Source organism: Lithobates pipiens, unplaced genomic scaffold, assembly GCF_037356315.1.
Source record: "Lithobates pipiens isolate NorthernLeopardFrog02 unplaced genomic scaffold, aLitPip1_a1.2 Scaffold_3, whole genome shotgun sequence".
Taxonomy (NCBI): Eukaryota; Metazoa; Chordata; class Amphibia; order Anura; family Ranidae; genus Lithobates; species Lithobates pipiens.
In genome coordinates, this window is record NW_027507790.1 from 9262391 (window position 1) to 9285744 (window position 23354).

Here is a 23354-nt window from a genome sequence, read left to right on the forward strand (position 1 = left end):
TTCTCCTCCACTCTAGCCATTCATCGGGAACACGTGAAGAAGGTACTGACCCGTCTCCGTCTCCACGGTCTGTATGCCAAACCAGAAAAATGTACCTTTGAACAGCAGAGCATTCAGTTCCTTGGATTGGTCATCTCGGTAAGAGGAGTAGAGATGGACTCACAGAAGATCTCAGCCATCCAAGATTGGCCTGCTCCTTCAGATAAAAAGGGAGTCCAGCGTTTCATAGGCTTTGCTAATTTTTACCGCAAATTCATTAAAGATTTTTCTGCTATCATCGCTCCCATCACTGGACTGACTAAACAGAACCAAAGGTTCCAGTGGACCCCTGAAGCACAAAAAGCCTTCCAGTCACTGAAGGACCTATTCGTCTCTGCACCGGTCTTGAAACATCCCGATCCTGCTCTGCCATATATCCTTGAGGTGGACGCCTCGGAAATAGCTGTAGGAGCAATACTGTCCCAAAGGCAGGGACCCAAGTCCTTACTCCACCCAGTCGCCTTTTTCTCCCGCAAATTATCAGAGGCCGAAAGAAATTATGATGTTGGAGACCGTGAGCTCTTAGCTATCAAGTCCGCCCTTGAAGAGTGGCGTTATTTACTAGAAGGGGCTACTCATCCAATTTTGATCTACACAGATCATAAAAACCTGGAGTATCTGAAGTCAGCCAAGAGACTCAAACCTCGTCAGGCCAGGTGGGCACTCTTCTTTTCCCGATTCGTATTCCACATAACGTACCGTCCTGGATCCAAAAATACTAAGCCGGACGCTCTGTCCCGTATGTTCAGTCAGCCGGAGAACTTACCATCTTCTGACACCATTCTCCCGGCGGGGAACTTCCTTCTTCTTCAAGGAGACGTGATCTCTCAGCTCAAGCAGGCGTCCCTAGGCACCATTCCTCCAGCTGGCACTCCGTTATCTTCCAGTGATGGCCTTCTTTGGCATGAAAGCAAGATTTTCGTCCCCCAGGCAGCCCGAACTCTGGTTCTGGCCTCCTGTCATGACCACCCCTTGGCTGGCCACTTCGGATCATTCAAGACACTGGAACTACTTAGACGCACCTTCTGGTGGCCACGGATGAAGGACGACTGTAAAAAGTACGTACAAGCCTGCACCACTTGCATCCGAAGCAAGGGCGACAAACTAAAGACCTGGGGCCTTCTGAAACCACTACCCGTCCCCGACAGACCATGGAGAATGATCTCCATGGACTTCATTGTGGAACTCCCTCCTTCAGAGAACCATTCCACGATTTTCGTTGTGGTCGACCGACTCACCAAGATGGCGCACTTCTTGCCCATGAAGGGCACCCCTTCAGCCGCGGAGACAGCCAACATTTTTATAAGAGAAATTGTGAGGCTTCACGGCATTCCTGCCAACATCACTTCCGACAGGGGGGTGCAGTTTACCTCAAGATTTTGGAAGGCGCTATGCGAAGCTTTGAAGATTGACCTTCGCCTATCCTCAGCCTACCACCCGCAGACCAACGGTCAGACCGAACGAACAAACCAAACATTGGAACAATATCTTCGCTGCTTTTCGTCCTTCTCCCAAGACGACTGGGCTTCTCTACTACCAATGGCGGAGTTCGCATATAATAATACTGTTCATTCGGCCACCCAGCAATCCCCGTTCTACGCAAACTTTGGGTTTCACCCGTTGTTCCTGTCTGGTGACCTTCCCGAGTGCTCCGTACCAGCGGTCCAGAGAAACCTGAATTTCTTCGAGGAGAACAACAAGCTTCTGCAGGAAACCCTGGCCAAGTCACAGGAACATAATAAGGTTGTATTTGATCGCAAAAGAAGAGGGGAGCTGGACCTTAAGGTTGGAGACCGGGTCTGGCTGTCTACCCGGAACCTTAAACTCTCTTGCCCTTCTAAAAAGCTGGGCCCCAAGTTCATAGGTCCTTTTCCAATCAAGAGGAAACTCAACGATGTGGCCTTCGAACTCAAACTCCCAGAGTCCTTCCGAATCCACCCAGTTTTTCATGTCTCACTCCTCAAACCCACCGTCACGGACCTCTTCACCGACAGAATCTCTAACCCTCCGGAACCCGTACTGGTCAATGGGGAAATGGAGTTCGAGGTAGAGGCTATTCTGGATTGCAGGAAGAGGCAAAACCAGACTCAATTCTTAGTCAAATGGAAAGGGTATGGACCTGAAGAAAACTCCTGGGAGCCGGAAACCAATATCCACGCCAAAAGACTTATCCGCGCCTTCAAGAGGTCCTACCCGAATAAGGTGGCTCGTTTGGGCATCCGGAGGCTGCCCCTTGGGGGGGGGCAATGTCACGACCACTCGGGCACTCCGATCGTGTTCAAGAGACTCACCCGTAGAGATCCGTCGTGGAGAACTCGTCGTTTCCCGTTGACGCGCGCTAAAGCCAACGAGCGCATCCGCGTCAACACGAACGCACGCGCACACGCACGTAGGTCACGAACGGAGGCACGTCTACGTGTGAGGGCGCGCTGACCCGTCGTACGTCTGATTGGCGCCCTAAGGCCTTCTTAAGTCACGAGCTCCCTTCCATCCGTGCTGTCCAGTCTACAGCGTGTCCGTGATCCGTGCTATTCGTAAACCTGAACCTGTTACCTGATTCCCGACTTCCGGCTTGTTCTCTGACTCTGATTGACTGCTGCCTGCCCACGACTCCTGCTTGTTTGACTACGTTTTTGCCTTATCCTTCTGTACCACGCTGATCGTATCCTGCTGACCCGGCCTGTATCTGACTACCGCAGTTCCTGCTACCTACCTGAGTTCCTGCTCTACGGGACGTCTATCCACCAGCCAGTCCCCGCACAAGTGCTTACCTCCTACCATCAAGCTTCGTTCACTGTTCCAGCCTGTTCTCTGTGCCAGCTGACCAACTGGACCTATACCACCTGCCAGGCACTTGTGCCCCCTGAACTGTTGAAATACCTGTTCCCATCTCCAGGGGTTCAATAGCCAGGGGATACGAGGGGCCGCTCCCTGCATTCCGGGCTCCATCACCAGGTACGTGACACCCCTAAACATGAACTTCCGAATCATCCAACAGTTTATGTGTAGCCTGTGGAAGAGGGCAGTGGAAGCGCACTGCTGACATCTTCACCACAGACCTATCAAGGGAAAACAAAGATTGGTTTTGGTTTTTGAATAGTGCCTATAGACAATAGATGACAGTCCTCTAATCTGGCCTGAACTAGATCCTTGTCTGACTTTTTTTTTCCTTCCTGTTCACATGGTGCCAGTGGTGGCTGCAGCAAGCCTCCCCTGCAGCACAGTGGTGTCGTGGGTAGCACTCTCACCTAGCAGCAATAGGGTTGCTGGTTCAAATACCGACCACGACATCATCTGCTTAGAGTAACCAATTTTAGAAAAGAGGAGTCAAAACAAGACACCACATCCCCAATTATATTGAAAAGCAAAAAAAGGACTGGAGGTCACATACCTCGGGACTTTAAAGGTGTCCGTGTTAAAGGAATAGTAGTACCACAATGGTATAATAAAAATACAAATATAAATTTTATTTTACAAAAAAAAAAAATTCAATAGATGAATATAAAGAAGTCATACATTACATAAAAGCAAAACTGCAGATTATATTTACCGGTATACACAATTGCTACCACTTTCTCAACATGTTTCGCTCGGATGAGCTTCTTCAGGAGATAATGTCTGTGGAGACTGTTAAACAATGAAAAAGATATATGTAATATACAATATAGAATAATCTAGATAAATATACATACATGAGTACATAGAAATCCAAATAATGAAGTGTATTACTAATAAAAAATGTAAGCGATCAAACAAAATAATCAAATCTTATTTAAACAAATCAAAAAGGACATATTCAAATAGTCAAAAAATAAATAAATACATTTTTGATTTGTAATATATTAATAATCTATATTATATATTACATATATCTTTTTCATTGTTTAACAGTCAGCACAGACATTATCCCCTGAAGAAGCTCAGCCGAGCGGAAAATGTTGAGAAAGTGGTAGCAATTATTTATAAATATAATCTGCAGTGAACTATTGACTGTTTTTACGGTTTTTCTTTTTATGTAATGTATGACTTCTTTATATTCATCTATTGATATATTTTTTTCTGTAAAATAAAATTAATATTTGTATTTTTATTATACCATTGTGGTACTACTATTCCTTTAACATAGACACCTTTAAAGTCCCGAGTTATGTGTGACCTCCAGTCCTTTTTTTCTTTACCATCTGCTTGGAATTTGCATGTTCTCCTTGTGCCTGGGTGGGTTTCCTCTGGGTACTCCAGTTTCCTCCCTCACTCCAAAAGACATGCTGGTAGGTTAATCAGATCCTGTCTATAAATTTGTGTATATGTGTTTGTAAGCATGTCGGGACCCTACGGGGTAAAGGACTGCGCTATATCAAGATGCAGCTCAACCTGCTTGGCTCCATAGGCTAAATATAAGCAGTCACATGTTCAGGGACCTGATGGAAGATGGAGATGACTGAGAACAGTTGAATCATACTTTGTCTTGGGCTGGGCTAAGATGCTCATGAATGATTTCCTCAGCTGAACCTTTGTTGCCTGGTTCAGACTGTCTTTAAGGCATTCCATAGACATTGTTGTTGATTTACTGAAGGCAAAATAGACTTTACTTTGCAAGGGAAATTCCCTAGAGCTTGGTGAGTAAGGTAAAGCTTTTCTAACTTCCATCACCCAATCTTGTGCAAGCAAAAATACAATATTTTTTTTTTTCTTGCAAGCGATTGTATATTCTTTGCAAAGTGAGTTCACCACATTCACAAAGCTAAAGAAAAAAAAAATCCCTTGCAAAGTAAAAATTTATTTGCAAAGTGAGCAGCAGCCTATGGAATGTTCTCCTAATCTTGCCATTTTTGGACATACCAAGACTATTGTCTTGTACTTATTGTGATCTTAAAATTGCTTACAAGCTCTCCTTATGCATGAGATTAAAAATGGATAAAACGGAAGGCAACAAGGTGTTTTCACAGAGTATATGTTTTGCAGCAGCTGTTTTCAATACTTTTGTTATAACACCTTACTGTTTTATACTGATTTTCCTAGGCTTCAGCAACTAGAACGTATGGGATTTCCCACAGGACCTGCAGTTGTTGCATTAGCAGCAACAGGGAAGGTAGAGGGTGCAGTATCCCTTCTTGTAGAAGGACAGGTTGGTGAAGACATTGCAGTGACCACTGAAAGGCAGACAGGCAGTGGCCTGCAAAACTCATCACGCCAATTAAATCTATGATATATGGACTTGGTATTTTTGACTCTAAAAGACATTTATAAAATGCTGTGACTGGCTCATACAAAGCAGTCAGAAGACTTATATAATCATCTTCACGGAATTATAGTCATCGATCATTTTAGAAAAAATGCAACAAAGGACATACACAGACAATCATACTTATTTCTTGCATAGAATCAGTTATCTTGTTATGTGAGTTTGTTTCCTCACTGGAGCTCAATAAAAATGTTTTATTTGTACAAAGTGTTTTTACCCATCATGGATATCAAAATAATGATACAATATGTGTACAAAACAAATAATGAAAAGATGCACCTATATTATAAACAATAACAAACCATTTTTTTTATCATGTATTAATTATAACAACGTAGTACCTTGGGTTATGTATACACACATGCAACAGCACAGACTAGATTTGTGTTCATAACATCATGATTAACTATAATATCTATGGTGATTGCCTCCTACTATGCAAAAAATAATATTGGAGAGGTCTCTCATGCCTTGCAACTACACTCATGCACAATAAGGAGACAGTCACCATGGAGAAGCACCACGTGCAGTTCAAAGCTGATCAATGTGCTGCAACAAGAATGTTTATACACCATAAACTACTTTGAAGGCCACTTCCAGTGACTGATTTAGTAACCAGAGGGTGGCACAACTGATCCAATCCAGTGAACACTAGATTATGATCTGTAGTAAATGGGCTCTTCACTTTTTTGTTCAGTATGCAAATGCTTTACTTTGATCTTTTCATCAGGTATTAATAATGTTGCTGAAATAGATATTAAACAATACATAGAAAAGATAACATTGTTTGGATGTGAACAATAATACAATCTTTCCTTTCTATTTACAACAAAGGCTGCAGTTGCACCATTGCAGGTTCTAGGTCCAGCATTATCATCTTCAGTAAATACAAATGCAACAGGTTTAAAAATCAAGCCTTCTTTTTACACAGCTGTGCCAGCAACTTGATGTGCTGATGATATGTTGCTGAATTTCCAGACACCATAAATATTATAAGGAATGTACTATACGTTGAAGGAATGAATGAATATACTTTATATACATGTCCTGCTGTGCACAGAATAATGTACAACAACCACCTATGTGGTTTGTTTAATATTCATGCAGTAAGATCCCAAGGTTCATGCCTGAGATGAGCTTTTTATGAAGACTGCTTGCAGGAAGCCAAAATTCTCTGTGCCTGTTCTTTACTCTAAGTAAAGCATGGCTATAAGGCACAAATAAGGTCCATGGTGGGTAAGCCTTGTGAGGGTTGCAATGGCAGCAGAAAAATAACCATCAAAAGCTGTCATCTTCCTCCTCATCATTTTGAGATTGCAAAATTCTGTAAGCTGATGGTCCATTGCGCCGTCCCCGATAAAATCCACTGGAACTTGTTGGCGATGGTTCTGTTCCAGAGCCTCCATCTGTCTCTATATTGAAAGCAAGCACAAGTAGAAATAAACAAAGGCATTTAACAATTAAGTTGGTTTTATAAAATTCTCCTGTTCTTTTCATATGATTTTCCTATACTTCACTCTTTCCTTTGCATGTTTCCTGTTAATTCTTTCCAAAAACTATTTTCACTGCAGTTTACTTCTCCTTTCTTTTGTGATACTCCCAGCTTCCTTAATACTACAGTTCACTATCTAATCCAGCAATGGGCTCCTCTGAGGAGTCACATACTACAGCCTTATTTACTGCTTATTATTTGGACTCTTTCACAGAAATCGAACAAGAATGTATACTGAAGATATAAACCACCAATACTGGGGTTCTGGTACTGTTGGTTTCAGTTAACCCACCCGGCAACATCAGCAGACTAGTGTGGCATCAGTGATGAAAATGAATTTAGACAATTCATCACAAAACTGTTGAAGTAATTTTTTCTCTCTTTCTACATATCCAGAAATCAGTAGCTTACGGAAGTGAAAAGAACAGCCTTATTCTGTTGAGTCCATGTTCATAAAAACTGAGCCATAAAGATTGCCCTTAAAGGCAAGGTAGTAAACTCAGACCACTAGATGACCATCATCTACCTAAAAGCCACTGTGTTAACCTATATAAACTGTTAAGTAGCTTTAAAGTAGAGGCAAAGTTAAAAAGTGTTCACAAATACCAGCCCACAGTTTTTTATACAGTACTGTGCAAATGTTTTAGGTAGGTGTGAAGTAATGCTTTCAATATATATATATATATATATATATATATATATATATATATATATATATATATATATTATATATATATATATTTATATTTATGTATTTTTTTTTTTTTTATTGTTTATTTTTATTATTTACCAAATGAAAAGCCAGAGAAGAAAAGTCTAAATCAAATCAGTATTTGGTGTGGCTACCCTTTGGTTTCAAACCAGCATCAATTCTGTTTCAAAAGTTTTTATTAATTTTCAAAAGGAAGTACAGTAGTTACAAAATACAGAGCCAAGTAGACCATGACAACACAGTTCTAACAAAATACAAAGAGGTAGCCAAAATAATCTGGCACGGCATATAAAACAGCTACATAACTTCCCAGAGTAAGGTACGTTGAAATGTGCCGGCCATTGGAAGAACCAGCTTATGCATATCATAGGAACCAAAAAACAAATGGTAACACAATGTTGGCAACTGGAACAGTATGGTGATTCGCTAAAAAAGAGCAAAAGTACAGCAGCCACTCTTTGTGAGTATCATCCATAAGTACTTCAAAACTGGAGTACTTTTCAGTTTAAACTGGTTAGCCATAGTGCAATTTCAAAACTGAAATAAATTAAAAGGGATATACAAGGAAATCAAGGAAGAGGGGAAAAAAGGGGAGAGAGAAAAATAGAGTGTATAAGGAAAAATAAAAGGAAAGAGCTCAATCAAACATCTGCTTTCAGGTGTCTAGGAAGCATCAATTCTTACACTTGCACACTTGTACAAAGTCAGGAATTTAATCAGTTTTATCAAGCATGTGCTAATAATCATCAATTTCAGATGTAGGTTGAAACACAGTAATTTACGGAGAAGTAAGGCCAAAGCTTTCTTGGTCCTACTTCTCCTGTGGATCACAGGAGTATAGTTTGTACTCCTGTAAACCTGTTTTCAGCTAAGGCCCTCTGTCGTCTGAAGTTACTCAGCCGGTTCAGGCTATGGGTGGATCCTGACTTTACAGTCAGTATCCTCCCAGATGCCCGGACCGGTAGCTGACTCACCCTCTTGGCGATCTGCTCAGAGCCTAAGGCAGCCATAGAAGGTTCAAATATGGCAGGCTCAGCAGGAAGCCTGGCACTCCAGTGACCAGCTCTCTGCTCAGTGGTAACTGAGAACCGAGCAATCAATGGTGTTTGATCGCTCAATCTTAGCAGCAGTATTTTTTATTTTATAAGAAGCCCAAACTTTTCTTTTAACTGAAACAGAAACAGGCTTAAAACTGATGAGGTACAGCCAAGCTCTGCTATGGTAAGACTGAGCACAGTAACAAGACGCAAGGTGGTTTTACTGCATCACCAAGGTCTCTCCTAGACAAAGATTTCAAAGCGGATTGGGGTTTCAAGATGTGCTGTTCAAGCTCTTTTGAAGAAGCACAAACAAATGAGCAACGCTTAGGCCCATAGACGTAGTGGTTGGCCAAGAAAACTTAATGCAGCAGATGAAAGACACATCATGCTTACTTCTCTTTGACATCAGAAGATGTCCAGCAATATCATCAGCACAGAACTGATGGAAACCAGTGGGACTCAAATACATCCATCTACTGTCTGGAAAAGTCTGGCCCTGAAGTGGTCTTCATGGAAGAACTGCGTCCAAAAAGCCATACCTTTGATGTGGAAACAAGGCTAAGGGACTCAACTATGGAAGAAAACATAGAAATTTGGATGCACAAAAATAGCAGCAGGTGCTCTGCACTGATGGGTCAAAATGTGAAATATTTGGCTTTAGCTGGAGGCAGTTTATTCACTGACCGGCTGGAGAGCGATACAATAATGAGTGTCTGCAGGCAACAGTGAAGCATGGTAGAGGTTCCTTGCAAGTTTGGGGCTGCATTGGAGTGCAAATAGAGTTGGAGATTTGGTCAGGATTAATGTTGTCCTCGATGCTGGGAAATACAGGTAGACACTTAGCCATCATGCCATACCATCAGGGAGGTGTGTGATTGGCCCCAAATTTATTCTACAGCAGAACGACAGCCACAAACATACAGCCAATGTCATTAAGAACTATTTTCAGCGTAAAGAACAAGGAGTCTCAAAAGTGACGGTTTGGGCCCCACAGAGCCCTGATCTCAACATCGAGTCTGACTGGGAAGAACAGAGAGCTATGAGGCAACCTATGGCCACAGAAGGTCTGTGGTTAGTTCTCTGATATTTGGAATAACCTACCTGCAGAGTTCCTTCAAAAACTGTGTGCAAGTATACCTAGAATAATTGATGCTGTTTTGAAGGCAAAGGGTGGTCACGCCAAATATTAATTTGATTTGGATTTCTTTTCTGTTCATTTATAAAATTAAACTATTAACACTTGTATTTCTGGAACCATGTTTTAATTACAGCATTTTATCACACCTGCCTAAAACTTTTGCACAGTAGTAATATGTATACACTTTTTTTTTTTCCCATTTAATAATGCATTGGGGGTTATTTACGAAAGGCAAATCCACTTTGCACTACAAATGCAAACTACAAGTGCATAGTGCACACTGAAAGTGCACTTGGAAGTGCAGTCGCTGTAAATCTGAGGGGTAGATCTGAAATGAATGGAAGCTCTGTTGATTTTATTAACCAATCCTGTGCAAGCTAAAATGCTGTTTTCTATTTTCCTTGCATGTCCCCCACGGATCTACAGCGACTGCACTTCCAAGTGCACTTTCAGTGGAATTTCAAGTGTACTTTGCACTTGTAGTGCAAAGGGGATTTGCCTATCGTAAATAACCCCCATTGTGTCTTTACAGAGCAAATTCCTGGACCACTTGTATAAATTATATGAATAACATGAACTGTCTATGAATCTTTTCATATAAACATTCATAAAAAATCAAGAGCAAACAAAAATAGCACCAGCAATAGGAAGTACAACACAAATTGGGTAATTTACTAAAGAAAAATCCACTTTGCACTGCAAGTGCACTTGGAAGTAAAGTCGCTGTAGATCCGAGGGGGACATGCAAGGAAAATAAAAAAACAGCATTTTAGCTTGCACATGATTGGATGATAAAATCAGCAGAGCTTCCACTCATTTCAGACCTACCCCTTAGATTTACAGCGACTGCACTTCCAAGTGCACTTGCAGTGCAAAGTGGATTTGCCTTTTGTAAATAACCCCCAAAGGGCCATATTTTCATAAGTGGATGTGACAAAAATGTAGGTAATAATACAAACATAGAGAAATCATATACAAATTTTATTATGGTAGGGAGATGCTGATAAAGATGCTTGGACAGATTTAGAAATGCATAGATTGCAAAAGACAAACTACCATAACAAAAAATTAAATTAGTACACAGAACAGCAGGAACAGATCACATTTGTATAGATTCAAAACGAATTATCTGTATTTTCTTCCAAGCTATTATTAGTAATCTGTCCTTGATTTTCCTCCATTCTCTTTCTCCACTTATGAGAGTATTGCCCTAAGGGACTGTTTTTACTACTGAAGCTATAGGTTTGTCTGTAAGAAGTTTTAATTGCCCAGACTGTGGATACGAATAGCGTGCACTTGTCTTTACACAGACCTCACACAGACCTCGTGCACACTTGCAACACATGCACCAAGAATAAACAGGCAGCATGCACACTCGATCTATTCCATCACATCACAAGGGCTGTAATGTTAGCTACGTGGTAAAATAATTAAACACACTACAACTTGATGTTATTGCAATACCAATAAGTGGTATTCCAACCATGTCAAAATGACCTGCTTAAATCATAAAATTCCCAGTTGCTAAGAATAATGTATAATCGGTGCTTCCAAGAAACATATTGCTGCTTTAAGTTGATTAAAAAAACTGTCCAAATTATGGTTAGAAGAATTGGCCCCAACCATAGGCTTAGGAGTCACATGTGCTTCTCTCATCTCCTTTAACATTGCTTTTAAAAGACTTTCCACAGGATCTTAAACTTGAAATACCCTTCTTGTACAAAAATCTGCTGCATTATAAAATTATAAGCTTATTGTAAATAAAGACTATGGGGGTTATTTACGAAAGACAAAATCATTTTGCACTACAAGTGCAAACTACAAGTGCAAAGTGTGGATCTGAGGGGGACACGCAAGGAAAATAAAAAACAGCATTTTAGCTTGCACATGATTGGATGATAAAATCAGCAGAGCTTCCCCTCATTTAAGATCTACCCCTCAGATTTACAGCGACTGCACTTCCAAGTGCACTTGCAGTGCAATTTCAAGTGGACTTTGCATTTGTAGTTTGCACTTGTAGTGCAAAGTGGATTTGCCTTTAGTAAATAACCCCCAATGTATCCTATACAATTGTATCAGACTAGTTAACATAACAGGTTTTGAACAAAGTTTTCATGAATGCTATTTTTTATATATACAAGTTGGAAGGTTGGAATTTTTTTCCCTTTCTTGTTTACCAAAGCCCTTCATTCTAACTGTACAAAAATAAAGAATACTGAAAAATAAATATGAATAGCTGGCAGCACTTTGCATGTTCTGCTCAGAATATGATTTTGCTTTCACAGTTGGAACAAGCAACATTTACAGCCCATGGATTACAAAAGGTGGGTAGGGGGTTGTTGCAGGCATACTGACAGGCAGGAGCAGTGCATGGCTTTTGTTACCTGGCCACATAATGTACTCAAGCAGAGTGACCCTTTTAACCAGCAGCTCCAGCTGCTCTTGAAGCTGGAGGAAGGAGGCTAAGCTGACCACCTGCCAGACCGAAAACAGCACAATGGGACAACACAGAAAGGTGATGGAGATTGGCATATGAGAGTGGCAATAAAGGACAGAATGCTGTAGCTAAGGATAAGAGAAAATACAAAAGAATAGGACATGGGAATGGGAAAAGGGTTTTCAAAAGAAACTTGTAGAACCCACACACAAAAAAAAGCTGGTGCACTCCTAAAATGTTAACTTAAGTTGTAATATGACAAATCAAGGTAAAGCAAGATAAAAAAAAGCAATATAATATGATGGCACAGAATGTAAAACACAAACAATGCTTTATAGGTGTCACGGATATGTGACTTTGTCATGTAAATGTCCACAAATTACTAGGATCATTGTATATTATAATGAAAGCTAAGCACTGTTAATATATGAAGCGATGTATACAAACATCCCACAAGAGGGCAGCACAAAGAAACATTACATTGCCTTATTTAGTACATGGGGACTTTTCTTAGTGAATAGGTTTAGCTTATAACTAAGCTGGAGCGTGATGCATTTAACAATGGTACCACAATGACAGGCAATAAAGACATCAAACAAAAGGGTAACTTTAAAAAGTGTCGTTGATCTGCATGGGAAGCGTTTCAGGTTTTACCTTTATTTGCAAGCGTATATTGTCTGATTCGAGAAGAAAGTCAAACACATTGGAATTGATTTACTAAAGCCTGTTACACGCTAGCAGTTTTTTTCCATTCAACCCAGCGGGCTGAACGGAACAAAAAAATGAAGAGCTTGAGAGAAGCCACTTTACTAACTATCCGATGTTAGTACAGCAATCTCCCTCCTCTGAACTATTGTGTTCTGACAGTGGGATGGCCCTCCCGCCAATGGTTGAGAGCGTTGATCGGATGCCAATCAGCAGACCTTTTTCGGTCATGCTCCTTTGACAGAAGCCGGATGTTCAGCCGGCTTCTGACGGACCGGCTACTGTACACAAGGACTGAATGTTTGGCCTGGTTTAATTTGAACCGGCTGATACCGTGTTATATTCGGCCCATGTGTACTGGGCTTAACCCCCCTGACGGTATTCCCGAGTCTGGCTCGGGGTGGAATTTTTATACCAAAAGCGGTATCCCCGAGCCAGACTCGGGACTGCATCGCTGGATCCAGGATGATGTTTACTTACCTTCTCCCTCGGATCTAGCGATGTCCCCCCGCTGTACGAGCGAGCTGTGTCTCACTCGATCTATCACGGAGCCGATCTCCGTTCCCTGCGAGCGTTACGACGCACGGGGACGGAGACCGGCGCCAATTTCAAAAAGTGAAACACACAGTATACATACAGTATAATGTAATCTTACAGATTACATTGCTTTATGTAAATATTTCACATCCCCTTTGTCCCTAGTGGTCTGTCCAGTGCTCTGCATGTAGTTTTATATAATAAAAACTGTTCTTTCTGCCTGGAAACTGGAGATTGTCCATAGCAACCAAACTGTGACTTTACATCAAAAATGGTTTTAGACCAGCTAAAAAACAGCGATAATAAATTGGAATCACTCGCAGAATTGAGCGATAGCGATTTGTGGGGAGATCCATCATCAAATACTGAAAAGTAATGACAGTGACAATTCTGCAACTGAGCAAATTTCAGTGTTTTTGATTTGATTACATTATTGAATAATTTTTATTATTGTTATATTATTATTTGGTACAATTATTTATAGTTATTTATTATATTATAATTTATGATTTCATTTTTCAAACTTTATCATACCCGGGATGTCTGCTAGACTCTGGTTTGGACAGATTTAAGAGAGTTATTCCTAAGAATTACAGGACTACAATATAAAACGCCAAATTTTCATGCAAAATAATGGTACCGCTTTTAGCACCTAAAATCCGAAATAATCGTACCGCCAGGGAGGTTAAAAGAGAAGAGCGTGTTTACTGTGATAAGTGACTTTTCACTTTGCAAAGTGAATTTTCACTTAACTAAATGAATGAGGTAAAACAAATTCAGGTTAAACAAATTCACTTTGCAAAGAATACCAAGCTCTCATACCTGTACATCCCCTATGGACCAGGGCACATATTTTAATTTCAGTTACCTCTCTGTTTATTCGTCACTAGCTGTCATTACTTAAGATAACAAAGGTAATACATGTATTGTGTTTTTTTAGGACAAACAAGGCTTTCTTTTGGCATTATTGTCTTGAAAAAATAATTTTCTAGTTTTCTACAATTCATGGACAAAATCAAAACAAAACTAAAAAAAGGCCCTTTTTTTCGACTTTGATCAGTGTTTAGTTAAAAAAAAAATCGCTACAGTAGAAAAAAATATAGTGTACATTTTATTCTATAATTTGACTCAAATTTTATGATTCAGGTGAAAAGCATCACAAAGTTACCTGCTACTGAAAAAAAAGGCTGTCTGTTTTTTTTTATTTTGCATTTTTTTTTAAATAACAGAAAATAAATTAATGAACTAAACAAAAAAAAATTAAAAAGGTTAAATATTAAAGTTTACAAAAATATAAATTAAAAAAAATCCCCAGGAAAGTAATAGTCACGAGGATAAGGGGTAAAAGAAATGAAATATCACTGAGTAGGGTAAACTAAGATTTACTAAGGTGCTAAATATGAACTTTTATTAAAAAAAAGAAAAACTTGTCGTCAGGTTGCTTTAACTGACATCATATGCAGATCAAAGCCTATCCCTTTGATCTCCAGATGAGTGAAACAGAGTAGATAGAACAGTAACAATGATATTTTTAATCTCTCGCATTCTAAACAGTGTTATATTGTGTTCTGGCAACTGAAAGCTTGAATGCTTGCAATTAGCAAATGCAATGTCTATGGTGAAATGAAGACCACGTTTTGGAGCAATCTCCAATGCACACTGTGATTGCCTGCTTGACTATGCAGTGACTTTGTTTCTGACACATGATGCCACTGCACTAAGCAGCACTGAGACCAAGTGCCCACTCAGAAAATGCAGACCAATCTGCTTCTGTATTGTCCTATATGAGGGTTGTATCTGGTGATGCAACTCCTCCTTATTGGCTTTGGGTCTTGTACGGCAGCATGCCAAAGGTAACAAGAGGTTTACAATGGCACAAACTATATAAAATTTGGGGGGATCTACATTGAGGTAATGCAGTATGCACAATCTGGGTCACAGTCCTCTTTGCTCATCTCTACTTAGTATTCTATCTAAGCACGAAAGAAGCTGCATCTAGACAGAATGGCTTGAATAAACAACCCAATTCAGTCTCTGGATCTCCGAAAGCTCCTGTGTGACTAGGGGATTTTGTATGTAAAGTTGTTAGGTGTTTTGTTATTCTAAACTGAAAACACTACTTTTTAGTTGGCATGCTTAGTTACAGTAAAAAGTGGCACGAAGGGCGCCTTAAGAGTAGACCAGTAGATCATGTAATTGATGTGCCTTTTAGCTGGGTAATTACAATCTTATATTTTGTAAGCCTATTAAAAATATCTCTGGGTAAGCTTCACTGGCATTCGTACCATTTGTCTGAAGTCCTGAACTGTCTTCCAATGTCTGTGTCTATATTTATTTTAACAAAACATAGTCTATACATTCTGAGCTTGGGTCTTACCCATCAAGTTTAGCGAAGCTTGGTCTGACACATACTGTAGATTTAGATTAATGTGCTAGGGCTGCTTACTCTTGATTCAGCCCCGCTGTTTCTCTTTGAAGTATACCTCTCCTGGGGAAAAAATTATTATGGTAAGTGCTTCATAGTAGGCACCATAAAGGTGCCAGATTGTACTTGGTTCATAAAATAATTCTTCTGGCAGTGCCATACACGACTTCCAAATGACCCTAACCTTCTTTATGAATGAAGACTGCAAACATAGTTTGAAGCCTGTAAATATATTGTTATGCCCCGTACACACGAGCGGAATTTCCGTTGGAAAAATCTCGGATGGTTTTTCCGATGGAATTCCGCTCTAGCTTGGCTTGCATACACACGGTGACACAAAAGTTCTCTGAACTTTTGACCGTCATGAACGCGGTGATGAACAACACTACGACGAGCCGAGAAAATGAAGTTCAATGTTTCAGAGCATGCGTCGAATTGTTTCCGAGCATGCGTAGGAATTTTGGTCATCGGAATTGGTACAGGAGATCGGAAATTCCGATCAGAACTTTTTCTGACCGAAAAATTGAGAACCTGCTCTCAATCTCAATTCCTGCCAGCAAAAGTTCGATGGAGCATGCACACGGTCGGAATTTCTGGTACAATGTTTTTATTGAAATATAAAAGGGAAGAACCAGATAACAAATTCCCTTGCAGGGGATATGATCATGAAACATAAGAAAGAGGCTGACATGAAAGCACAAAATAGAACATATGTTATGAGGGTTTAGCTTATAGACTGACACTGGCCCACCAGCTGGAGCCGGGGGCCAGAGCATTATGCCCGGGTTGGCCGCACAACAGACAAGAGAGAAACAATAAAAACTAAACAAAGGACAAAACTAAAATCAGAAAAGACAACCGGTGAAAAAAAAAAGGGAGGGGGTAGGAAGGTGGGATGATAGGTACAGAGCAGCAAACAAGAGGGACAGAAAGTGGGTGAGGAGGAAAAAGGGGGTGTCCCCCAAGCTGGAAGCGGGGCCAATTTGAATCTAGAGGCCTAGGCTAGATGAATTTAGATTGGGGAGTGCAAAGGACCACCACGGGGCCCATACCTTAAGAAATTTTGCATGGGAGTTGTGGAGGATGCTGGACATTTTTTCGAGGATCATAAGGGTCATCAGGGTATTCTTTACCTCTGCAAATGGGATAGAGGGTTTTTTCCAAGCCCTCGCTATTGTGCTCTTTGCTGCGATGAATAGATACGTGGCTAGTTTCTGTTGGTGCGAGAAGAGGCCCGGGAGCCGGCAATGAAGTAATGCAAATTTGGGATCCTTGTGGAAGGGGACATGAAATAGAGAGGATAATAGGCTGAAGACCCTTGACCAGAATCCGACAAGACGGGAGCAGGACCACCATGTGTGTAGTTCATCTCCTCGTTGACCACAGCCCCTAAAGCATCTGTCATTGTATGATGGGTTTGACTTGGCGATACGGGTTGGGAACCAGTACCAGCGCAGGAGGACCTTATAGGCCGCCTCCATTGTGGCGGTGTAAAGGAGCATTTTGCTATGCTAGACCAGGCTTTACTCCAGTCCGCTAAATCTATGGGGGACAGGTCACGTTCCCATTTAGGCACATAAGAAAGTGTAGAGGTTATGCTGCCAGCAGTAAGCAGGGAGTAAATCATTGAGATGGTGCCGCAAGCTCCTGGACAGTGCTGGCAAATGTGTTCAAAAGCAGTCATTTGGTATGGAAAGGAGCCAAGTACACAGTCGGAATTTCTGACCAAAAGCTCACATCAGACTTTTGCTGGCGGAATTTCCGTTCGTGTGTACGGGGCATTACTCTATTTTTAGTGCTGATATGCAAAACAAAGATTTTTTATAACATTTTTCATTCACCACAAGGTGGAAAACCTATATTTGTATCACCGTATTGAAGCTGCTACCAATTTCAAATTCTTTTTTTTTTCTTTAGGTACAACAGTTAAAATGTCAAAAATATATTTAGTGGTCTGCCTGACATTTCTCTATTTTACTTTATTTAGGTACTTTAGCATTGGTGGATTATTGTGCTACTTTATTGGCTGGAGAGGGCAGGGCAAGGCTACCAGGGAACACATTAGGAAGGCTGAATAAACTTGTATGCACCTGTTTTAATATCTTTGTTCTATGAATGATTTGTAAATTTATAAAATAATGGCAACAGAATAGGAGTTACATGTGTGCAGTTCATTTATCCATATAATTAAGTATATTCAGAATCTGCAGATTGAAAAGCACTTCACATTACTCAGTATTACACCTCTTTCTTATATATCCTGATAATCTCAATGCTATTGATGTCTTTCCACAAATTATTGCTTCCCCCCAGCTTTAACTTTTATCTATATTCCCCTCCATGCTGTATCTTTTACATTCTTATTTCCTTCCTCAGCTTTAGATACTCACCGTGAATTCCAATCATTGTCTCCAATATTAAAACTCTCTCTGCTAAAATCTTCAGAGCTTCTCTGATTTGCAGCATTCTCTCCCCCTGTGCAGGCAAGAGACAGACACAGCTGTGAGGGATTAACCCCCTCCCACCCACATTTAGCCCTTTATTGGTTAATACATTTGGCAGGTTTTAAATACAGTTTTTACAAACAAAGAGTTAAATTGGGCAGGAGATAATTAATCATGCAGAATCTCTATAAGTCTGGAAAAGAAGAGAGTGCTTAGAATTAATAGCAACATATTAACAGCAAGGGTCATTTACAAACCACCAAAAATATGCGGGCGCACTGCTTTTATTCAGCACCACCTGTCAAAGCCAATGCCACTGTGCTTGACAGGTAGAAAACCAGAAAATGGGAACTGTTATTTTAAGCCCATCACTCTCATGATGTTTTTGTACAGGTGGTGCATTATTGTGAACATTTTTCCTTTTATACGTACAGCTTGATACATTAGCTTCCTACCATCAATAACAAACAGCCAGTTTTCAAATGTCATTTAAAGCCCAGGTTTGAAAATAATTTAAAAAGGCGATTGATAGCATGAGAAATACAATGTTGATAGGTGAAGTGTTTTGCTGCTAAACTGGTAGGCCTCAACAAAAAGAAAAGAAAGATCAGTGTGTATGGGCCCTTGAACGATTACCTGTTAAAGGAAAACACGCTTCTTGAAATTCCATTAACATACAGGAAAAATGCAAGGGGATGGATGGCTCAGTTACAATAAGTAATAATATGCAATCCTAAATCTAGCTGGCAGTTTGTAATTTTTAATAATAATAAGAGGTGTGTGTGTGTACGTAACTAAAGGCAACAATGAATTTGTATACAGAATATTTTCCTGTGAGAAACCAATAAAGCACCTTTGTTTTGTAAAAAAAAAAAAAAAAAAAGGCAAAACTTTTTAAATTTGGATAGAGTAAGGCCTTGGTTCACATTGGTGCATTTTGACATGCAATTTGACATGTCAAATCGCATGTCAAATCGGCGGCAACTGCCAGCAATGGCACTGTCCTAATTGGTGCGAGGCTGCACTTGCGGCGCCGTGCTGATTTCAAAAAGTAGTTTCTGTACTACTTTTTTGCGATTTCCATTGACATCTGTGCAGAAACCTGCACAGATGTCTGTGAAATCGCCGCCGAAATCGGGACTGACATGCAGTAATGAAATCGGGGCTCAGGGACAGTTATAACCCCCAAAGGTGTTTTTTGCCATTTGTGTCCCATTGGGGAGATTCCCCTTCATTTCCCAAAGACAAAACAGGAAGTGAGAGAAAATCCCTTCATAGTGAGGAATCCCATTGTGTCACCAGGGTCACCAGAACTAGTGTCCCCATTGGAAGATTTCCTCTTTATTAGTGTTCTGATGTCAACTCAAAATTTGGGATTTTCTTTCACTTTCGATGAAAACAGTAAACAGCAAATAGAGGGAGTTAATCTCCCTAACGGGGGCACAGACAGCGATAAAAATTGACAGGTGTTCTAATCACTATCCAGTCTATCCAAAACGAAAAAAAAAAGAAAAAAAAAAAAGATTTGCCTTTAGTTACACTTTAAATACAAAACCACCAATAGGGTTGATGGCACAAAAATAGGTGCGCATTTATATTTTTCTGGTTCATAAATAAGCAGGATTCATTTTTTCATTTGCATAAACACAGAGAATAGAGTCAATAGAGACGTTTTATTTTAACGATAGACCAGTGATGGCGAACCTTGGCACCCCAGATGTTTTGGAACTACATTTCCCATGATGCTCCTGCACTCTGCAGTGTAGTTGCGCATCATGGGAAATGTAGTTCCAAAACATCTGGGGTGCCAAGGTTCGCCATCACTGCAATAGACTGACTTCCTGTAAGTGTAATTGTAGGCAATAAATTAAATCAATCAATAAATATAAGAAAATCAGGATGTAGCAATTATATAAAGTAAAGAAAATATAAATTGCGTGGACGAAATTACATTACGTTTTTAGGGGTTTGCGTAATGTAGTTATAAAGTTTGTCCTGTATAGTGGAATGAGAGCTACAATATGTAGTTAATGTAAGGTTTTTGCAATAAGGTAAAAAATGCAGATGGTTCATAACCCACAGGTGTGATTGCATGAATAGTCAGAGCAATAATACATATAGAACATCATCTACACATGGCATCCTCCGACATTTGTACAGGTGTATGCTTCTGACGTTTGGGTGACTTGCCTTGTCTTTTAAAACACATGATTTAATTTCCATGTCACGCAGAATGTACTGTGATTGACACATTGGTATGACAATGGAACAAGGTATGATCAGAGGTTATATAGCAAATTAATGAGCTACAAAGCCATATATTTAGTTACAAGCACACTCACAGTAGGTGTTGTGTTACCCTATTTACTTAACCTTTGTCTTTTCTCCTTGTCTCACAATGGCCTTCTTGAAATCTGGTAACTGCTGATATGCTTAATGTTTTACCAATGTCTTAATAGGCTTCCCTGCCTAGGATTTTAGTACAATTACCCAGCAACATTTTTTATTGCATTTATTTGTACTATATCTTTTATTATATATACATTTTATTAATAATTAACAAATTTGTGCTGGTTCTTTCCACTACACGCCACAGTACGATGTTACTAGCCCCAAAGTAAGTTCAGAAAGCCATAAGTTAGTTAATATACTGTTCAAACAAGCACAATAAATGTTATTAAGCTGCAATGTCATTAACTCCTTCGCTACTGGAGATCAAAATAAAGTACACAATATACTGTGTACTGTATAGATGTGTGCACTGTTGTTTTGTTTAAAACTGACCTCTGGGGAAGAAAAAAAAATTACAGATGCAGTGGGTCCCTGTCCCCACTGCAAGGGTTAACATATTGCTTTGCCTAGAGATAAGGAATACAGTGATAAACTATCTTATGCCTCCCTTAGCAGCCACTCTTCCACTGCCCCATGCTCTGGAATTTGTCCCAACTCTCAAGTTCTTCCTGTACAATGCAGGACTAACAGTTCTTGCATTTTACAGGATTAGTCACAGAGCTTTGGGGGACTGAGTGCATAAAGAGGAGGAAGCCTTCAGGAACACAGAAAAAAGGTAAGTATATTACCTTATTCATGAGCAGTTAACACTTGCATGGGGAGGGGGTCTTTTTTTTTGCCAGGGTTCAAATTAAACATTAGTAGGTTGAAAAGGTAGCATGTTCCTGAAGGTCTGCTGCTGGTTATAGCATATATATATATCTAAGGGCCTGTGTTGACAAGCTTTTGTTCAATTCAAACGTGTTTTTGGACTTTATGGAAACTCAAAACCTGCTTGAAGCAAGTCACATACAGTTCAAACGGAAGTCAACTGCAGGTCATATGCACCTGTCAATAAATTCTGAAAGCTCTTATAAGCATCTCAAACTGATGCCATTGACACAAGCCCAAAGCCCGTTGACATAGGCCCCAATATCAGTTTGATAATATAAGCCAATGGTGTTAGATGTTCATCTTGAAATTTTCCAGGTAAACACCACTACTTTCGCCTAATAAGAATAATTACTACTTTTTTACTTTTTAATAAATCGCATATACCTAAAATAATTTAGCTTTTCTAAATGAATCATCCAAGCGTTTGGTGATAATAGCACAAAAGTCTCCAGTAGGGAAGTTGTTACAAGTAGAGGGGTAGTTAGATTGCAGGCTGTGGGGCAGGAAGAAAAGGTGAGACAAGGAAAATCCCCACAGCTGTATCAGTCTTTATGCAATGGACTCATCATACAAGTATGGAATCAGACCACACAGAAAAATCTGAATATGTAGTTTTAGGACAGTTGAAGGTTGATCATAGTTATTGTTAAGGAACACTGTATTAAAATGGTGAAAACCTAGGGTTGTAAGCCTTGAACTAGAATAGTCTGTTTACAAGCCTGGATGGTTTCTCAAAGTTAGGGGGCTTCTCTTCCAGCATTTTATTTAACACAACACAAACCAGCAAGAGTGGCTAATAAAGAATACACGCACACAGATTCAAGACTTCTCTGTAAGCTGTGAATACAGTCCAGACAGTTGCCAGAACTGTCTGGACTGTAGACAGACTGACAGAAGACATCTGCCTTCCAGCCTTTTCACTGAATGAATAACAAGGATAACAAGGCTTTGATGTTGATAATCACTAGGGAATTCCCATAATACATTTTATGATGGGACCCCGAAATATCCAAATATACTTGTTTTGCAAATCCAATATTGGTTTACAAAGTAATAAAGAATGAAAATGTATATCATTTGGAAAAAAATACATTTTCTTCCAACCATGTCGACCAATCTTTGGAGCAGCACGCCCCTTGCTGATTTGAGATAGCAACCTGGACATTATCTCCTTCAGCTAGCATTGCAAAGAACTTTTGAATCTGCATGCTGTATTACATCATTTCAACCAAAGCTGATATTTCCATTTTGCAAAGATGCTGGTAGGTTGATTCACCCAACAGACTCTATGGATTCTTTCGAGGACAGAGGCAGTGACATCTCTGTACCTGAATCTCTAGGTCTGTAGGCCATTACAAGAGGGTCTCAGTCTACTGCTTTGACTTTGTATGTATTTTATATTATAACAAATTCAGTAAAAAAATTATAATTCCTTGGCTGGTTTGGCCTAGCAGGGATATCTGATTTCTAAACTACTCATATAAAAATAAGAAAACAATCTATTGTATTACACAACCCAATAATTTAATTACTTTCTTTGGCTGAATCGAACCAATATTGCATTCACCCATAAAGGTAGTTTAAGTGTAAAATAAAATGTTAGGAGAGGAACCCGTTCAGGATTTAAGTATGTCCAATTTAAGTGTGAGTTATTTTAACATATAACCCTATAGACTGTGAACAGAAGACATAAATAGATGAGAGAAAAGGTATATAGAAAAAAAAATCAAAAAGGAACCACAGACGTCAATCTGACCTCAACATGTCTAAGCCCTTGTACACACGGTCGGACATTCCGACGGAAAATGTCCGATCGGACCGTGTTGTCAGATAATCCAACTGTGTGTGGGCTCCATCGGACTGTTTCCGTCTGAATATCCAACAGACAAAGTTTTAGAGCTAGGCTATAAAACTTTCCAACAACATGATCCGATCGGACTTTGTCCGATTGTGTGTAGAGAATTCCAATCGGACAAAG

At 39.9% G+C, this 23354-nt stretch overlaps 2 protein-coding genes across 8 annotated transcripts in view; one reads left to right on the forward strand and one right to left on the reverse strand.

Annotated features, from left to right (window-relative positions):
• The window catches only part of RHBDD3 (rhomboid domain containing 3), a 29155-nt gene extending 22395 nt beyond the window's left edge, over window positions 1-6760 (forward strand). Inside the window, exon 6 of the mRNA XM_077461246.1 lies at window positions 5059-6760. Coding sequence (XP_077317372.1) covers window positions 5059-5245 — 187 coding nt within the window. The 3' untranslated portion in view covers window positions 5246-6760. The remainder of the gene's footprint in view (window positions 1-5058) is intronic.
• EMID1 (EMI domain containing 1) overlaps window positions 5461-23354 on the reverse strand; it is a 170048-nt gene continuing 152154 nt past the window's right edge. For 3 of the 7 annotated variants that reach the window (XM_077461244.1, XM_077461243.1, XM_077461239.1), the window contains 2 exons: window positions 12048-12138; window positions 5461-6693 (listed from right to left, as the gene is read on the reverse strand). In XM_077461244.1, coding sequence (XP_077317370.1) covers window positions 6560-6693; window positions 12048-12138 — 225 coding nt within the window. In that variant the 3' untranslated portion in view covers window positions 5461-6559. Of the gene's footprint in view, window positions 6694-12047; window positions 12139-18157; window positions 18243-18267; window positions 18405-23354 lie in introns of those variants that run through there. The other 4 variants (XM_077461242.1, XM_077461241.1, XM_077461240.1 and 1 more) reach the window with 4 other exon arrangements.